This window comes from Salminus brasiliensis, chromosome 14 (assembly GCF_030463535.1).
Source record: "Salminus brasiliensis chromosome 14, fSalBra1.hap2, whole genome shotgun sequence".
Classification (NCBI taxonomy): domain Eukaryota; kingdom Metazoa; phylum Chordata; class Actinopteri; order Characiformes; family Bryconidae; genus Salminus; species Salminus brasiliensis.
In genome coordinates, this window is record NC_132891.1 from 25274311 (window position 1) to 25293258 (window position 18948).

General features: G+C 38.6%; 1 protein-coding gene across 3 annotated transcripts; it reads right to left on the reverse strand.

Annotated features, from left to right (window-relative positions):
- Positions 1-2060: 2060 nt before the first annotated feature.
- acss2 (acyl-CoA synthetase short chain family member 2) lies at positions 2061-18529 on the reverse strand. 3 transcript variants are annotated; one of them, XM_072696345.1, is made up of 19 exons: positions 17554-18529; positions 16771-16966; positions 14852-14943; positions 14649-14752; positions 13958-14030; positions 13138-13213; positions 12797-12911; positions 12289-12333; positions 9413-9550; positions 8660-8830; positions 7666-7799; positions 5943-6075; positions 5798-5854; positions 5504-5584; positions 5148-5256; positions 4957-5025; positions 4691-4867; positions 3925-3999; positions 2061-3825 (listed from the first exon to the last, which is right to left on the reverse strand). In XM_072696345.1, the coding sequence occupies exons 1-19, from the start codon at positions 17678-17680 to the stop codon at positions 3698-3700; spliced, it is 2100 nt and encodes a 699-aa protein (XP_072552446.1). In that variant the 5' UTR covers positions 17681-18529; the 3' UTR covers positions 2061-3697. The 3 variants fall into 3 exon arrangements, with proteins under 3 accessions (XP_072552446.1, XP_072552445.1, XP_072552447.1); XM_072696344.1 differs by having other exon boundaries at positions 12289-12336; XM_072696346.1 differs by lacking the exon at positions 12289-12333.
- Between the last annotated feature and the right edge of the window lie 419 nt (positions 18530-18948).

An 18948-nucleotide genomic window follows, 5' to 3' on the forward strand; every position in this document is an offset into this window, starting at 1 on the left:
TCTATTATTCTGATTCTCCAGTCCTCTAATCTTAACCCAATGATTTCTAGATTTTAGTCTCATTTTTTTGTTTTTACCTGCTTAACTCTATAGCCTTATTTTCAAATTCGCCCTAGTTTTGTAGGTTTGCCATAGTTTAAACCAATAACTCTAATCAAACCTACCTAACATCCCTGAAAAGGTTTCCTTAGGTTTCAAATGTTTTTTGCACTCTTTCCCAATCTCATACTAGCCCTAATCCTAGTTTTTAACCCTATACTAGCCTTTACCTGAGTCCCTAGACCTATTATTATATTAACTCCAGCTCCTAGCCATAACCACACATTAACCATAATCCTATGTTCTAATCACAACCCTATACTAACCCTAGCTCCAAACCCTAAACTCATTACTGTTAGAAGTCAAAGACACTTTTTTGCTTAGGATGCACACAGTATGCCAAAATATATAGCCAGTCTATACCACAGGCTGTATAGACAAAGAGACAAAAGCATATTCAGCACATACTGCTCTCTACACGTGTCATGTAAGGGAGTATGGGAAATGACAACTGAGAGCACAACTGAGAGCCTGAGAACAACATCCACCTCCTCCTAGCCTGTCTATTCACCTTTCAGCCTTAAATCATGAAAAGAAGCTCCTCTCCCTGTTTACCTGTCTTGGTGATTAATGAGGATCCAAGATTATTATTTATCTCCACTTCTAATATTACAAGCATGTGGAGTGTGGAGATATCCTTATTCAAGAAATCCGTATTCATCTCTCTCTCTCTCTCTCTCTCTTGTGTGCTTACACACACGCACACAGGCTAGGCCTCATTTCCAGACCACATGCGGACCATCATGGCACGAGCCATTCAAACACTGGCCACACAGCAGATGGTCAATTCAAACTGGAATGACTCGTTGAAAGAGACAGTCAAAGACAGTGAACTCCAGGGTTAATTAAACACACACATATATGTCGTATGAGACATGAGGTCTGGCACAGTCTGGAAGAAAGGGCCTCTGGATTTCCCCATGCTTCCTTTTGTTTTGTTTGTGAAGGAGCATAATCTAAGTGGCACGAAAGACTGCCATCTAGTGGAAGCACAGAGTCATCACTGAATACCTTCATTCCTCCTACAGTTTAACATGGCAGTGCCCTAACTGGGTTTTCTTTACCAAATAGGATGCAAGTCAACAGCAGTACAATGGAAGCATACACTAATCAGCCTTTACATTTGAACCACCTGCCTAATATTGTTTGTATAGGTCTTGCGAGGGCCATCAAGGCCAGAGTGTATTACCTGTGGTATAGACTGGTGACCAGCTGCCACCTACCAATCCGACCACCACCCACCACCAACCATAAGGTGAAGGTGAAGGTCCAAGCCATTGAGAAGTCATTGGGTGCCTTAAGAGTGGCTGCAGATCATGTAGAGGACCCTGGAGCAGCTGCAAACCAGATGGTAGTAATGCTTAGGGGTCAGGACTGATGGAGACTGGAGTACCATGCCACCTTCAGTCATGAGCAGCAACACTAGATCAGCATTAAAACTTGCATTAAAAGGGAACGTTGTTTAGTCTCTGTGGGTTTTGTTACACTTGAAGCGCAGAGCTCCGGTCATCTGACTGTTGTGACTACTAGAAGCAGTGTTGGTTTGACCTACTTGTAGCATGGTTCCCTGGGACAAACACTGCAGAGTCTTTATGAAAGGTAGCTGTTCCTGACATAATGATCGCTAGATGGTACTTCATTGGTTTATACGCCAATACCGGGCTTGATACTCAAGAGAATTTCAGCTGTATTGGTGTTGACTATCAAATTTCTGGGATTGTGACTGCACGGTATCTTCAGTCCAAATGGCACATTGTCTGCAAAATGAGTAGTAGAGCTAGAGGAGGGACTGCAGGCTTGGACATCAGAGCATTTCAGAGGGCCCAACCTCAAAGACCTCCCAGCGCTGGTAGCTGGTCATGTGCTATTAGAAGGAGAGCAAGGTTGCACTGTTACAGCAGACAGCTTTGCCTTTATACTAGGAAGTTTCATAATGCATATAATAAACAGTTACATGTGAACTAGTGCTATGATTTATTTGATCATCACGAAATCAGGCTCAAAGCAGCATGTAAAGGCTGTAAATATAAAAAAATAATAATGTAAGTAACTAGTAAAATATTAGGTGCACAGAGGTTAGTGTGAGAGTAATAAACAATTGCACAAGACCTAGGACAAAACTTACAGAATAGTATTCAGTTGGTACTTTATTTCACTCACACTTTTGAGAATTTGAGCCATCATTAAAAAAACTGCCAAAAATAAACTGATTACAAGATGTTAGAAACTGAATAGGACATTGAAGTGAACTAAAAATATAGACCCAAAACAACAACAAAGAATAGGGTTAAGAGTGACATGAGCGAGCAAATTTCCTGAAACAAGCCAAGCCGGTGATCAATGCAGTAAAAATGAAATTTAGTAAGGATAAAAATATTAAAAAAGCATTACACACAGTGTGTGAGAATTTTAAATAAAGCCTGAAAAGACATGTTTTCCACCACATCTGAACAAAACATAATTTGCATCATAACCACTTTTTCTAGAATATTTTTGCATTTAAGCAAATTACACTAATTAATCAGTCAATATCCAGAAAATGTGAATCAACTGTGCATATCTCCATATAGCATCATCTCTCAGATACAAAAGGACAGTTATGCAATGGTAGGAAGATCTGAAAAGAAATGGGATTCCATTAACAATACCCCCCATGGCAAAATAGCTAAACTAGCAAGAGAGTGCAAAGTCCATTTAGCCATGTCCTAAAAAAATTTAATATGAGAAATCAGTCTCATGTCTTCGTTCAACACACAATTGCAAACTTAAGATAGCACAGACACAGCTCAATGTAAATATTTATACAGCATTCATGCGATAGGAAGGGGATAAAGGTTTGCAGTACCGCGTCTAGTACAGCTGACCTATCCTTTTCTAATTGTTCATGATTCTTGAGACTACAATGTTAAAATCCAACCAGTTTACCACTTGCATCTGAGCCACTCTAAGTGTAACTTCAGTTCCAACTTCATCTTCTACACTGGTCTTGAAAATAGGGGTTGATAATTGGTTCTTATGCCAAAGAGTCACTATTAGGAACAAAGAGGAGTTGCAACAAACTCTCTTTAAGGAGTGAATACAATTTTTTTTAAACCCATCCCTGGGTTAGAGTTGGCACATGGGTATAAGTGCAGTCATATAGAAACTATCTACAGTTGACAGACAAAAAAAAGAATATTTTGGAAAATACAATCAAAGATACCACCTCAAATCAGAATGCATTTAGAGGTATAATAGGACAGTAGTTTTCTGCAAAGTACAAAGTGAATTCAGATAATACAGCTTGTGTGTAGTTAATCCTATATTATGATGCCACACTCAAAATGTATGTGAGACAAACAAAAAAAATCCACAGAAAGACTAACAAAAATAAACTTTAGATTAAAACTAAAAAAATTACCAAATATACAAGAGGGTCCAGTAAAAACTCATTCCCATTCAAACCTATTTAGTTTCCAGAAATTCAGAATAATCTGGAAAATGCAGTACACTTTTTATTTCTTGCCCAAACACTAGCCTTGCTTTACACCTTGTCCCTTCTTGAGTTTCAGCCTCTACTAGACCAAACTGAACAGCTTTGCTCAGCATCCCAATGTGGTCACACAGTAGTAAAACAGCGGTTCTCAAACAGCTGTTCAATCACTGTACTGTCCGCTAGCGTGGACACATCTCCCAAGTCGTGCTGGTTGGAGGCTATTTTTCGTAGCAGGCGGCGCATGATTTTCCCTGTAATGGACATCACGAGAGAGTCATTTTGCTGAACACTATAAATAAAGCTGGGTATAGCATATAAACACAAGCAGGGAAAGGGAGTTATGCTGGTACCTGATCTAGTTTTGGGAAGCCCAGGTGCATTCTGTATGTAGTCAGGTGTAGCTATGGCACCAATCTTCTCTCTCACTGTTCAGAAAGTGAGGGGAGGAGGAAAGTATAAATCTCAAATGCAGTAGTCAAGAGTTGTGTGTTTGTATGTTGAAAACTGTACATTAACCAAACCTAAGGCATTACGCTCTGCAAGTGCATTCACAAGCACACTAATATAACTAAAGGTTAGTTTGAGATAAGAGCCAGTTAGATCAGGATATCATTAAGGTACTTTGACGCTAGAGGACACACACATTTCACAGGAACCTGACACTAATCACGTACTTTTTAACTTGCGCGAAAGCTGTGGCACTAAGCGTGTCCTGTACAAATGTTAATTACTGAGGTCAGCCAGATGAGTCGCGTTATATGATAAACAAAAGCTTTAGTTTTAGAATAATTCCATCTCAAGTGAATTCTGACACCAAGAATCTGATACTCAACTACACTAAACGACGCGGGTTCCTAACATTTACAGACAATTTCAATACGTGTCAATTTAATTAACTTCAACAGTGTCTTTCACAAAGGCTGTTGTCACAAAGCAGCTTTGCACAAATCCAGGATAAACCACTTGTGAGCATTCCAATAGCAAGAAAAAAAAATTAACTGAGCAGGAGCATGAAACCTTCAGATGACCAAAGACTCCAAAGGACTCCCTAAACTGAAATTTGATCATAGATCAACTATTACTTGGATTCTTCGTAAATTACAGACACACACACACCTTGCTTCCGCAGTTCAGCTTCCAGGGCAGTAGTGTAGTTCATGCCATCTGCAAGTGTGACAAAGCAGTAGAGGCTCTCTCCTTTGACAGGGTGTGGGGTCCCCACTACTGCAGCCTCCGCTACAGCCTCATGCTCTACCAAAGCAGACTCTACCTCTGCTGTGCTCAGTAAGTGACCTGAGAAAGAGAGAGAGAGAAAGAGATTCAGAAATTCCAAACAAAAACTCAGTAAGAACAGCAAGACAAACACAATTAACAGCTCTCACCAGAAACATTCAACATGTCATCAATCCTGCCAGTGATCCAGTAGTACCCATCCTTATCTCTGCGGCAACCTAAACACACAGTGAAACATAGGTATCAAGCACAGGCAAATCTATATAGCTCATGGTCACATAAGACCAAATTTAAGAACACTGTGCGCAGCACAATTAACCAATGCAATTATTCACATTACCATCACCAGTCACGTAGTATCCAGGGAATTTCTTGAAATATGTGGTCTCAAATCTTTGGTGGTTCCCATACACAGTTCTCATTACTCCAGGCCAAGGCTGCTTAAATACCTGGAACAAAGGACACACTTTAGCCTATACTTGTACAATTTCCACATGCTGTGTATGCCAGTTTTACTCCACACCACTTCGCATGCATATTCATTATGAATGTTTTTTGAACTCTTATTTAATAATAACCCAATTATTTAACAAAAAAGTACACCACAATATGTCCCTAGGTACTGCTAAACCGAGAAAGAAGACAGGACTTAATAGTACACAGAATACTATGATTCAAAACCGTGACTCCTCTTACCAGGTAGCCCTCGTCTGGTCCCTCCAGCTCCTCACCCGATTCATTCAGAATGGCAGGCACCACCCCAAAAAATGGAAAAGTCTACAGACATAATAAAATATAAGCTAGTATCATGAGGTCTAAAGTCAACAGAACATGAGCATGCATCAAACCACTCTAAAACAGTAAAACAGTCAAGGGGGGGGGCGGGGACACAAGCAATGTGTTTAATGTTCCAGTACCACCTGTTTTATATCACTTTGAGTGTTTTGTAAAATGCTTGACATTCACAGAGCTTAGGAAAGAGACACTCACCGCAGAACCTGGTTTCAGAGGAGTGGCAGCTGGTAAGGGTGTAAGTACATGCCCTCCCTGAAATACAAAGAAAGAAATCATCAACATTTACACAAATATTTAAGTTAATAGTACTATAAATCTAATTACTAAAATAGTTGCTTACTGTCTCGGTCTGCCAGAAGGTGTCGACTACAGGACATCTACCCTCTCCAACTACATTGTAGTACCACTGCCAGGCCTCTGGGTTAATAGGCTCCCCTACCGTACCCAAGATCTTTAGAGAACTCCGCTTATACCTATAGACAGAAGCACAAACCTATTATTGGGCTACAAAGCTGGTCACTATAACTGCAGGATCACCAGGTCCATGTAATAGTAGGTACATGTATATTACAGTGCAACCAGTCAAAGCAAATCGCAGTATAGTAATTACTGTATTTTTCCATATATGAATACATAAAATTAGGAGCTGTATATGTGGACACATTTGATAACAAATTGTAATGTGTATTCATCCATCAAATCGCTTATTTTGTTAGGCCTCATATCCTACATATGTATTATGTCTAGAGCTGGGCAATATGGCTATTTTATCATAGCATGATAAATTTTGTTCCTGATAATATGCTTTTCTAAGCATATCGAGGATACTGTTAGTGCTTAATAAACACTGATCAGCTGAAGGTTTCATTACTAACAGTGTAATTAGACTGGTTTAATTAAATGAAGTGCAGCAGATTTTGAATAAAATTATTCATACTCTATTCAGTACGAGAGAGGATCTGAATAGCAGTTTATAAGAATCTGTTGCTACTGATGTGTTTAGTCTATGATTACATGTATACACAAATATCATGATATAGTATTTATACTCTATCACCCTCTCTGAATGGCTTTGTGTGCCAGAATTACAGTTGTAACATTTTAATATTACCGTTTTCCACCTTCTTATCATCTCCTAAAATGTTACAGGCTGGTTTTGTTATTGTGCTGTTAAAGCCCCTGGGAAAACATTGCTTTTTTTATTATATTAAACTTGGGTTTTAAGTGTTGATCAAATAGCCAAAATTAACTAATCAGAGCTCTCTGAGAACAATCTTTGCGTGGTCTTAATATTCAAATAAACGTACATAAATAGCCTTCCATCACCTAATACGGCAATGCTTACGGTCTTCTAGGCAGAGAATCGCCTTTCTTATCTTTTTACTTTGCATTGTGGTTGTGATTTCTTTAGGGTTTACTGAGGTTTTGATATCTGTAACCAACAACCAGTTACCAGCCCATACAGAGATAAAAGCTTGAGCCATGACTGGAGGAGTGGCTGTCCCGCTTACCCACTAGGGTTTAGCTTTAGCTCTCCAGGTTGACTCTAAGAGAGGGTAGAGACATGTTAGAAGTATGATCGGTTGACCCACTTATGGGCCGTCCATTTAACATCAAGAGGAAAGCAATACTGGTGAAATGCAGCAGACATTATTATTAGACCAAGGGAAGATATTCATAAGACATATGCTATACATTTGCACTGGGGACCCTATGAGCCAGATTAACCTAATTAGAAAGAAAACTCTCAATTTAGGTTCCCAGAGGCTTTAAGACTGAAACATGCAAATTACCTCCGTACATATATTTTGCTAGTTATAAAATTAATTGAATATTACTAGCAAAGCACATGACCTCTTTCTAAAGCATTGCTTCCAAATCCAGACCAATCTAATGTTCTTCCTACTGACTTACAAATCAACCCAGCCAAATACATAATACTCAATTAATCACACATACACTGTGAATAAACACAGCACCAAGGCACTGTCAACATTCTAAGTATAAGAGGCATAGAAGTGTAAAATCCAACGGAACAAGGTCTGCTGTAATAAATGACTTACTTCTGGACTGGATCGCTGCCATATTTCATGAGGAGTCTGATGGCAGTGGGGGCTGTGTAAAACTTGGAGACGTGGTATTTATCCACTATCTCCCACATTCTGCTAACATCAGGGTAAGTGGGAAGACCTTCAAACTAGAAAAAGTGATTGAAAAAGTGAAAACTAACATTTGGAATGGCACAAATGGGGGGTCTCATTTATGAACACAACCAAGTAATTCATTTGTCATTTGCCACATTATTTAAGAATGTGGCAAATGACATGTATACAAACAAAATTTACACCTGCTCCATGTAAAGTTTGTAACTACCGAAGACAAAGTATCATCAGTGACATGACTGCACTTTAACTGATGTATTAACTAAACTACTTAAGCAAAATGACACAGAACAAGCCAAAAAAAAAAATTTTTTTCCTAATACATACATTCAGAGTACAGTTATTCAGAGCACCTTTCAGTGGTTTGTACAAAGCAATTGGTTGCTTCATTTTTTTTGTTACACATGTGGTCAATTAGTTACTTTTTAAATGTGGATTATTCCACTATAAAAGTGTTTACGGTACATTACAGACACCAGTGCAAATGAGTAATCTTTCCTCTTGAAATACGTCTGGTTTGAAACAAAACAAAAGCCTAAATGCTCTGTTCTTCCAACAAAAGAAGCATGCTCATTTCTTTGGTTCTAAATCAGTCCATTTCACTTGTAATTTACTTGCTGTTTGCGTTTACAAAGGCTTCATGAATAAGCCCATGAAATCTGATAAGGTCAATCAAGTTCACCTCCTCTGAACAGTAAAGTATGTTATCTTTCAGAAGAGTACTCCCATTAGATTTTGACTGCAATGTTAAATCTTGCAGAATGAAACATCTTCATACCAAGAAACACATATAACCAACCTAGTCCAAATCCCATTTCTCACTGAAAGCTCCGTATACTCCTGTAGCCTTTCAGAGCTCTTACACAAGGTAATAGATAAAGGAAAGTGCACCTACCAGAACACTGGTGGCTCCATTGGCAAGGGGTCCATATGTGATGTACGAGTGACCAGTGATCCAGCCAATGTCTGCTGTGCACCAGTAGACATCATCAGGGTGGTAGTCAAACACAAGTTTAAATGTTGAGGCAGTGTATAGCATGTAACCACTGACTGTGTGCAATACACCCTAAGGGAAAAACAAAAATCATAGGCAAGTTTGACACCTCAAGCAATGTTAGGCTACGCAATACACTAAAATTATATAGATATATCAATTAGAGATGGACCAGTCAGGTGTTTTTTGGGGTGATCTAATAACAATCGAGGGCAGGATGCTACATTAACCTTTCCAGACAAACTTGGTAACACATCATAATGTAGGGCTTCTGCAATATTTTTCAGCATGAAAAAGTTTTTACTTCCATTCCAAAGCAAGTTACATTCTACAAATATTTTAGTTTGTCAGATAAAAAATACCAGAATACTAGTAAAATAATACCATACTGATGAATGCAGGACTTGGAATAGAGTACAACACTGGCTTTAATGGGTTTCTGCAGCCATGCGAGAGCTCTGTAGTTCCATCTAGCCATTGAACAAGCAACTGCAGCGTCCTGTTACTGAGGAGGTTCATGCAGAGCTGCTGTAATCCTTAACCTTTATGATTGAATATGATCTGATTGGCTCACAGGATGTGCCAAAATAAGAGTTAAATATCCACTAGAACAGCCACAGCAAAAATGAAGTAAAAACGTTACTGATGTAATACCTTAGGTTTCCCAGTGGAGCCACTGGTGTAAAGAATGAAGAGAGGGTCTTCAGATTCACACCACACTGGCTCACACTCATCAGATGCTTCTTCCATCAGAGAGTGCCAACACACATCCACCTCTGGCTTCCAGGGAACCTGCACCAAGCACATGGAACGCAAAAGCAAATGATCATTCCTCTTTAAGCTTTTCTGAGCAGGGACTGAATGTGTTAGTTTGGCATTAACAGTTTCTACTACAACCACAACAGCCCTACACATTCCAAACACTACCAGCCCCAATATATTAAGAACACATTCACTCACACACCCCTCAACTACAAGTGACCTGGAGGTGCGGCTATAGAAAACTTTGATTAAACACGACATTCAATCTAACAAAAAAACAAAAAAAACAAAAAAAAAAACAGGTTAGATATTAGCTTAAATCACTAATTAGTTTATTGATTAGGTAATCAAAACAAATAAAGAAAGTTAGTAATTCATAGATCTATCTTGGCAGTACAGAACTTATAAAAGGACAGATTATAAAAACAAGAGTAGAAGAGTCTACTTGATTGGATCAGTTCTAGCATGCATATAATGAGTGAGAGGAGGGAACACAGGACAAGAGAGCTATGTGACAAGAGCATTAAAATGGAACTAAAGATCGAGTCTGCATTTGACTGCACTCAGAGGACAGTCAAATCTATGAGACAGTAGAAGGAGAGAAGAGTATAAGGATGTTGGCACTGTTCAAAGGCATAAAAGCTATTAGAATCACTGAGGTGACATAACAGTTTCCAAAACTACTTCCCCAAGTACTAAAAGTGATCCAAGCATTGGTTAACTGCAAGGCCAGGAACTTACTCCATGCAAGTAGAAAAATGCAAATGACACATTGCAAGCACACAAAGTTGGACATTTTTTAGTAGACACACTTAGGACTACAACCAAAACGATGCTCCTAGGGCAAAGAAAACAGATGCTGAACAATAAACACTCCATTGGTAATTATTTACTGTAATTATTTTATTGGCTCTTGTAACTTAGAGCCATGCACCTGGTATACCAGGTGTACTACTGAACTGCTCAACACTAACACTAACATTGGTGTTGAACCGAACAGTCAACGATTCTTTAAAATATGGTTTAGTCTCTGGGTCTGGGAAACTAGATCTGGGAAACTGGCATATTTCACATAATTTAGAGCTTAACAGGTACCTTACCACACGGTGTTAAAAATAATGCAATATCATTAGAAGTGTGTTCATTAATGTAGTAAGCAAAGTATGCAAAGCAAAGTGTGTGGATGCAGGCATGGAAGAGAGAATGCTGTGTCTGTATTTAAAATAATAATAAATCCCAACAATGTGGTGCTCCGTAAGCTTTGCAAAGTGGAGATGGTGTATCTTTAAGATGGCAGCAGAACAGTACTAGGTCTTCATTGCTCCATGTTAAAAGTAAAAAGTTACTAGTAATTAATAATTAGTAAGTAATTTTTGCACCGCTGCCGTTATGCTAACGTAAGGTTGCACTTTGCATTATCTGACATTATTATTTGGTCCTTTTTTTAATCCCTTTAATGGCCATGTACGAATGAGAGAACAGCTTAAACTAACATTAAATCATTTAAATTATTTTCCCTCTACTAAACTGATGCAAAAATACATTTACCAGTGATTAACTTAACTACAAATTAGCCCTAGTGATAAAATAGTCCCAAGGTCAAGGTATCTTTTTTTTGTTGCAGAATAATGTCCTGAAGCACATTCTTTGTGTTTTTAAGAAATTATTAAAGCAAATACTGAAATAGTAAGAGAAATATTTCTCCCCCAAAATATTATTATATTAAACAAAAAAACCTTTAGAATAATTGATAAATTGGTCATTAATCAAATAATCTAAAATAATTATTGGTTTAATAGTGCAGCCCTAATTAACTGAACAACTTTTTAATCCATGCAAAAGATGTCTTGTTTATTTAGAAGTTAGCAGTTGCAGTACTGAAAATAAATTGAAGTTGACTCTTTGTGTAGTAAAATGAGGGGAAAGAGGGGAGGAGAAGAAGAGGAGAGAGGGAAAAAAAAAAACAACCACAACAAAAATAAACCTTATAAACTCTTACAAACTAAGGAGTGTGTATTGTCTCACTGCCAAATAAACAAACTGTTACTGGTGGAAGGACGGAGTTGATCAATAGTGGGCATAACAGGTTACAGTATAGCTACAAGTGTCCCTTGCTGTATTGCTCAAATGCAGCTTGTACTTGCACTGTGCAGCATTTGTGCTTGCACAAAGGTCCAGGTGGTTCTGTGTGCTTTTTTGCATGGGTTATGTTTCTGATCTAATAGTTTAACCATGGGAAAGATTCTGAAAAACAACACACATCAGCTCAGAGCTAGCCTGGGTCCCATGACTTGCCACTTGGGTTTTCTCTTGGAACTCTGATCCATTTACAAGATAATGACACCAGGTGAACCAGAAAACTCGGAGTGACTACAGCTAACCAGCATGGGTCCAAGACTACTTTTGAGTGACTTGTCACAGTCAGTATTCATGGTTAACAGGAAACCCATCATCCGTTTGTCCTTTCAGAATTGGCATGCAAAACAAAAATCAATCAATCATAATAATTGAATAGTTAATAAAGACTGAATTGAGACTTAATTTCTCTTCATGGGCACTTTTAAGCCACTGTAAATGCCAATTCTGAAAAGTGTGTAAACGAGTACGGTGAGATGCATTTGAAGGAGCGCGCACACAGACTGTGTTAAAGTGTGAAGACTGATACAGGCCTCAAACCTTCCCAAAGAAGTGGACAAAACAAGTGTTAAAGAAAGGCAAGATAAGAAAAAGAGGAGGCAAGAGTTAAGCACAGGGAGGGCTTGAAATACCTTGGGGATGGAACGGACCCTCCTTACATTTTCTTTCTGTTTCTCCTGCTAAAGGGAGGGGGGGGTTAATGGAGAGATTATGCACATACAAAAGATAGTGAGGAAAGACAGTGGCAACACGTTTACTGTGAATCAGAAGACCTTCGGCTCTATTCTACCACAATACAACAAATTACCCCCGACATTCACAAGAAAGTAGAGACAATGAAGCTCTGTAGTGATGACTGTGAGCTTTCACATGTCTATATGATTCAAGAGGCTTTAGCACAATATCCCAAGGGTGATTTCAGTGGCTTTATCACAGTCCCAGAAAAAAAACACTACTCAAAACAAGCAACCTGAATTACAGATATAAATGAATAAATATTGAGGCAAAATACACACACACACACATACATACAAACACACTCACTACAGGGATAAAGCAGACAGTATTATATTAAGACAACTGGTTAATGGATGAGGTTGACAAAACACTGATTGATTTAGACGAAAGGTCAAGGTTCACCTGCAGGTCAGGGCAGGAACGCTTCGCTGGGGGTGACAGGGAGCCCAACGAGGAGGCTTCCTGTTCCTCTTTTGATAAGTGTTTTAGCACAATGCACCGTTCCACAGGGAAAGACCTGAATGAACACACACAGTATTAGGACTACAGACCAATCCTGAAACCTGGCTCAAATTCTTTCTATAACAAATGTATCACTAAACTAAAATGTGGCAATTAGTTTACCTGCTGGGCAAACATTTCTGAGCTCTCTTTATTCATTAGAATGAAATCTGCTCTGCGTTGCTATGTAAATACCCTCTGTTCTGATTGGCTGTCCAGCATTGTGTGAATGTGGGTCTTACTTGTCCCTGCATTTCTGGAGGGCCTCATCAGCAATCACTTTAAGATTGATCAACTTATCTCCTCTGTAAAAGCCATCTGAGCAAGACACAGGACAGAGAAAGAGAAACACGTTTTAAATCAACGGACTATGATGAATGACAACAGAATGAGGGTTTGTATATAAACAGCAGACAGTCAAACTTCACTGCAAAGACAGTTTGTCAAGGCAGGGGTGAAGGGTGTACTGGATGTGGGTTACAGAGCACAGTCACACCACGAGTAAGCTGATAAACATGGCATTAGCCTCAATACACACACAAAGGGATTTTCATTTTCAGAGACAGGACTAGAACCTGCAGCCTGCAAATGAAACTACACACAGGACCACACAGCAGGTGATATGCTAAAATGTGCAACTAGATAACAGAAGAGTAGTCTAAAAAAGAACAGGAACTTAAGAGACTGGTAATTCTTGCATAGCAGGTATAACATAATGGTGTTAATAAGGCATGGGGATATAGGAGATAAGAGATTCATATAAGAAAGGCAATCTATCTTTTTTTTATTATTTTTAATAAAATTTAAAAGCTCATGTAGTCAGTCACACAATTACTACGTTCAAGCACTCTGCTTCAGAAAGCAGATGTGACTCAGTGCCAAGGCTTGGTAGTAATGAGCTTTAGAAAGTAATGCTCCATTTCTAAAGCTGTGACTTTAACAATTATTAAAGGCAACACTCACTACTGGCAGGACAACCTGAGCTAATTATGGCTAACACTGAAATTATTGCAGGCTAAACAGAATATGCATGCATTAGAGAAAATTAGAGACTTTTCTTACCAGCTGTAACCAGCAGAGAACACTGAGAATCTATTATTCTTTCACAGAGGGAATCAGCAGAAAATCCTGCAAACTAAAATGATAGACAAACAATTAAACAATCCGTCAGAATATTTTAATGTACACTGCCAAACCTAAGAGGATACCTTGCCTCCTTTTTAAATGTTCTACATTCAATTAGTAACAAAATTGGCAAATGTTTTGTTAACATTAACCAGCTATTGATAATACTTTGGGTACATGCAGTATGCAAACTTAATTACCAAGGAAGACACTTAGATTAAGAGCAAAACCTGAATAAAAATATTCAAATAAATGCACATACTGAAAACAAACGGGGGGAGGGGGTTATGTTATGTTACCAAAGTGTAAAATACACAAGGGTTTGCATTATTTCAGATGCAAGTTCTCGTCAAAATAAACCCATTTAATCTTTAACATGTTTAGCAGACACAGCTGTATTAAACAGTTGTGGAAGCTAACTGTCCCTAAAGTTTTGACAGGAAATGCGCACATGACATGGTACTGCATTCCGCGTATAAGAAACTAATGCAGTACAACAGAATAAGAAAAGTGAAGCTCACCATTTTATTACATTTAATAAAAATATCTCTGTAATTACATTAGCAAACAGACACCTTATTATTTATATAAGTAATAAAATGGCAAAAGACTGACAGGGAAAACACACCACTATTGAATGTACAGCTCCAATTCGGGCACAAGCCAACATGGCCACCACCAGCTCAACTACCATGGGCATATAGATGGACACACGATCCCCCTTTTTCACACCTACATAGACAAAACAGAGGAAGAAAATTAGAAAGCATATGGGAACAACATGAGCAACATCCCAAAACAATCTGGTTGCCTGAACATAAACACTGATACCTTGTGACTTGAGGACATTGGCGAACTTGCATACTTGCTGTAATAGTTCTCTGTAAGTCACAGTCTTCTCGTCACCTGGCTCGTTCCCCTCCCTGTGTAATACCAGTGACGACAAAGAATTAAATCATTTAAGATTAAAGCCTCACAAAGACTTTCTGTGACTCATGAGTACAATCAGGAAGTATCAAATTTCCCCCCAACAGAATTTGATTAAATTCAATTAAATAAATTTTGGTACAATTCAGAATGATTTTAAAATGTACATAAACATACAACTGTGCAACATGGACTGTAGGCACAGCAACAGACAATAAAACAAATATTGCAATAAGCTAACCTCTAAAATATAATGAAAAAAAAAAGAATGTCAGACTATGGCCTATGGCAGACTAAACAAGTGGCATCTTTCCCCTTGAAATATAAGCTCAAAGCTACGTCCACTAATGCGCCAACTTTAAAAACGGGGCAGGACATGCATGTGTACTACTAAGTGCTCCAAAAATAGAAAATAGGCACAAGCAAGGACAAGCAACGACTTAAAACATTAACTTTCTTATCTTTTGAATGCACCTCTGAGATAGCACACAAACACATGCAATGAACCAATAGCAAGCAAAGAGAACCATTTTCTAGAAGGATATTTATTATTTATTTATTTCCCATTAATGTCACATTAATGACACAAAGTCTTCTCCCTTTAACCAAACAGATGTCTAGTCTCGCTTGCCTTAAAACAGTTCACATGGGGCATTTCCAATATGCCACAATAGTGTTCTCTAAGCAGACATGTTGAAGTCATTCCTCTGATTGCATAGGCTAACTGTTCCTTTGGGTAGCTGGCTCTTATGCAATCTTAATCTAATGTAGATAGTTTTACAAGTGTGGACATTTTGTCAAAAGATTCACACTCAACTGCCAAGCACAGTATTTACGCTTAAAAATAATGTTGAAATAACTACTCTTCCAGAATTGCAAAATCAAAATTGCAAAAGCTGTATGAACTGAACACCTCCCAAGGCTTTTACACATAATAGGTGCAAATTTAACAGCCTCAATATGCAAGGCAATAAACTGCCTGCAGAATGCATCTCTAAATGTGGGCACAATGTCCACAACAGTCAGAGGCAGGAACACAGTAAAACGCAAACTGTGCAAAGACAAAGACCAACCAAGCACAGTTCAGAAGAACAGTTTAATGAGACACTGTAGTAATTTCCTTGTTAGTCTTATCATAATACTTTATCAGCTCTGTTGAGATTATGTTTGTGAACTGTTTTGCTTCAACACCTGATTCATTTCCTTATACTGTTGATCTTTTTTTTTTTTAGCATTTTTCTGTCTTATTCTATAATTCTAATTCTATTTTCATTTAATTATGTACAGCATGTTGACATTCTCGACTCAAAATATTTTCTAAATACAATAAAATAAATTTGATATTTATAAGGCCTCACTATGGGCCTTGTTTTTTAAGCATAAATATTCTTTGGCCAGTTTGGGCACAGTAAAAAATAAATCTGTAGCAAATAATAAGTGTCACATTTATCACCACTCAAAAGCTTTCATGATATTGGGAGGTAAATGTTGGTGGCCAAATCCATTTGCCACTACTTTAGGTGCGGCAGTGTTTGAGAACATAAAACTCTCTTATTTACGCTCCTAAAAGGAGGGTTCTATAGTAGTTCTTTAGACAATCATGACAACTCAAATTGTCTTAACAACAGTTACTACTACAAAATGTAAGACGATTTTTTATCACAAAAGAAATGAAAACCTTTTTTAGAGGCTTTAGGGAATAAATTGTCACAAATAATCTAAACATCCCTCTGACTAGGGGTCTGTCCCGGCTGTCAGTACTAGCTCACACAACTCTCCACTGTGGCCCTGACCACTCTCACACAAAAGCAATTCACACTGACCAGTAAAAGGCCACTCTGTCCCCCAGTTTCTTCTCATAGACGTTGCGGTCCAGAACATTGTAGCAGATGTTCGTGGTAGCTCCATCCATGCACTTGACATAAATTTCACCTTTGGTCACATCAAAGTTGTAGTCCAGGAACTGGCCGGTATGTTTTGTCTTCCAGAAGAACTCTTTGGCTACATCTCCCCAAAACTCTGGATTAAAAAATAAAACATATTATTAATAAATGTAAAAATATATTGTTACATATTTATATTCTGATTTACATTTTGCTCTGCATCATGTGACATTTTTGGTTCATAAGAAGTACAAAAATAAAAGGTAAAGGTAAAAAGGTGAATGTGGAACATTAATCAATCTCTATAATCTTACTGGCTGCACAATGGATTATTAATCAATCAGTGCATTATTAAAAAGTCATAATTATTAAAAAAAAAAGTTAAAAGCAACTTCTAAAAAAAAAAAAAAGAGAAACGTGAATCTTCAACATGGTATTCAACACCCTATCAGGCTTCAGGTTAGTCCGCACATAAATACTGACCAAAACAAATAAGAGACGGCCTCAAGAGTGCAAACGTTCAAATGCCCAATGATCATCTACATTTGCAATCTTAACTATTAATATTTTTAAAATAATTAATATACATATTACATATTACATGACGCCCCGATTACATGAAGTAAAATGCATTTAATTTTACATTCAGTATCATATAATCAATGACTTTTAAAGCAGACAATATTCGTGTGTTTTACAAAATACCCAGCAGAGTAAACTCACCCTCCGGAGACTCGACCGATTTTGCATAGAGCTCCTTAAATTTCTCAAAGCTGGATATATGCGCCTCTTTTCTCATATCCTCGGAGGCAAGAAGCACGTCCTCTTTCGGAACCTTTTCGGGAATCATTTTGGCTGCAGTACAGACCACTGTCGGTCAGCTGGGTCAGGAAACCTAACTGCTAAAGCAGATCACTAGATTACTGCTAGAAAAGATGCAAAGTCGAGGCGAGTCTCTTCACTCTTCTTCAGGGACTTCAGGCGACCGAAGAAAGCGACGAGCAGGAGAGGCGATAGTGAGCAGCTAAATTAACTTCCTTCAATGTCCTTGTTTGACTGCTGGTGGCTAATGTATTTAGCTAGCTAGTGTGGTTGGTTGTCTGCTCGTCCAAGTGCTTCAACAAAACACCGAAATATTCGGAGGCTTTAACTGAATTAGCGAGTGGCGCTCACAGACACTGAGCAGGCAGCCAGTTAGCTACTCACAGCCGCCAGGTCCGGCAGCTCTCGTCTCAAATAGCTAAGCTAGCTAGCGGACTCACTCTGAGGCACGTTGAGCTCATTGAGCTGAGGGGTTTGTTTTTCTGATTGAATGATGAACCAGCGGCGCCTGGATATCCGGGTATTGAGCTAATGTAGCCTAATATTACACGGAAAACAACGCCTTTACTCTTTCTTGAGTAAACTGGTACGTCGACTTTGCACTTGAGGCCGTTTGGCGTTTTAAGCTGCTCCCTTTCTCTGCCTGTCTCTATGTCCAGGGTGCGCTCACGGCTCTCCGCCCAGATAAACACGGTCCGCTGCTCTCCCCGCACACACAGGTCGTTACTAAGAGTACCGAGGTGCAGCATATATCCACGTTGCTCTCAGGCTGTGAAGTCTGGAGATCGGGAATCCACGCAAAGCCTTTCTTGCACCCTACGCAGAAGGACAAGGAGAAACACAACACACACAAACACACACACACACACTGCACAACGCGGATATACTGAAAAACTCAGCGTGCTCTCTGGGAGGAAGAGAACCAACCAACCAATCAGCGTTCAGAACGTCGATGACAAGGTCCCGAGTAGTGCGTCCAAAACAGAGGAAACGTAGCTAGCTAAATAAAGCATAAAACATGTATGTGAATGAACGAGAAAGAGATAAATCACTAATGAAATAATAATATAAATAATAAAAAAAACTGAGGTTAAAAAACAAAATAAAACATCCCTTAGGAATTAGTCTGGAGTTTAGTCAGTCCTGATACCCGGTAGAGCACACAGACGTCCCCTAACTGTCAAGCACGGACTGAGGACCTCTCTAAAAAAGTAGTTGTGTATCTTCTATACCTCAGGATAAGCACTAATGTGTTGTTAGGCTACATTCACATTACCAGCCTTATTTCCGATTTCA

Bases quoted from the DNA above. Each gene is read 5' to 3' on its own strand.
- acss2 (XM_072696344.1), bottom strand. From the start codon at position 17,680: ATGATTCCCGAAAAGGTTCCGAAAGAGGACGTGCTTCTTGCCTCCGAG. The intron at 14,944-16,770 runs GTCAGTGTGAAT...GGTATTACACAG, and splicing joins GACAGAGTGGCCTTTTACTG to GGAGGGGAACGAGCCAGGTG. The intron at 13,214-13,957 runs GTAAGAAAAGTC...TGTCTTGCTCAG, and splicing joins TTCTCTGCTGGTTACAGCTG to ATGGCTTTTACAGAGGAGAT.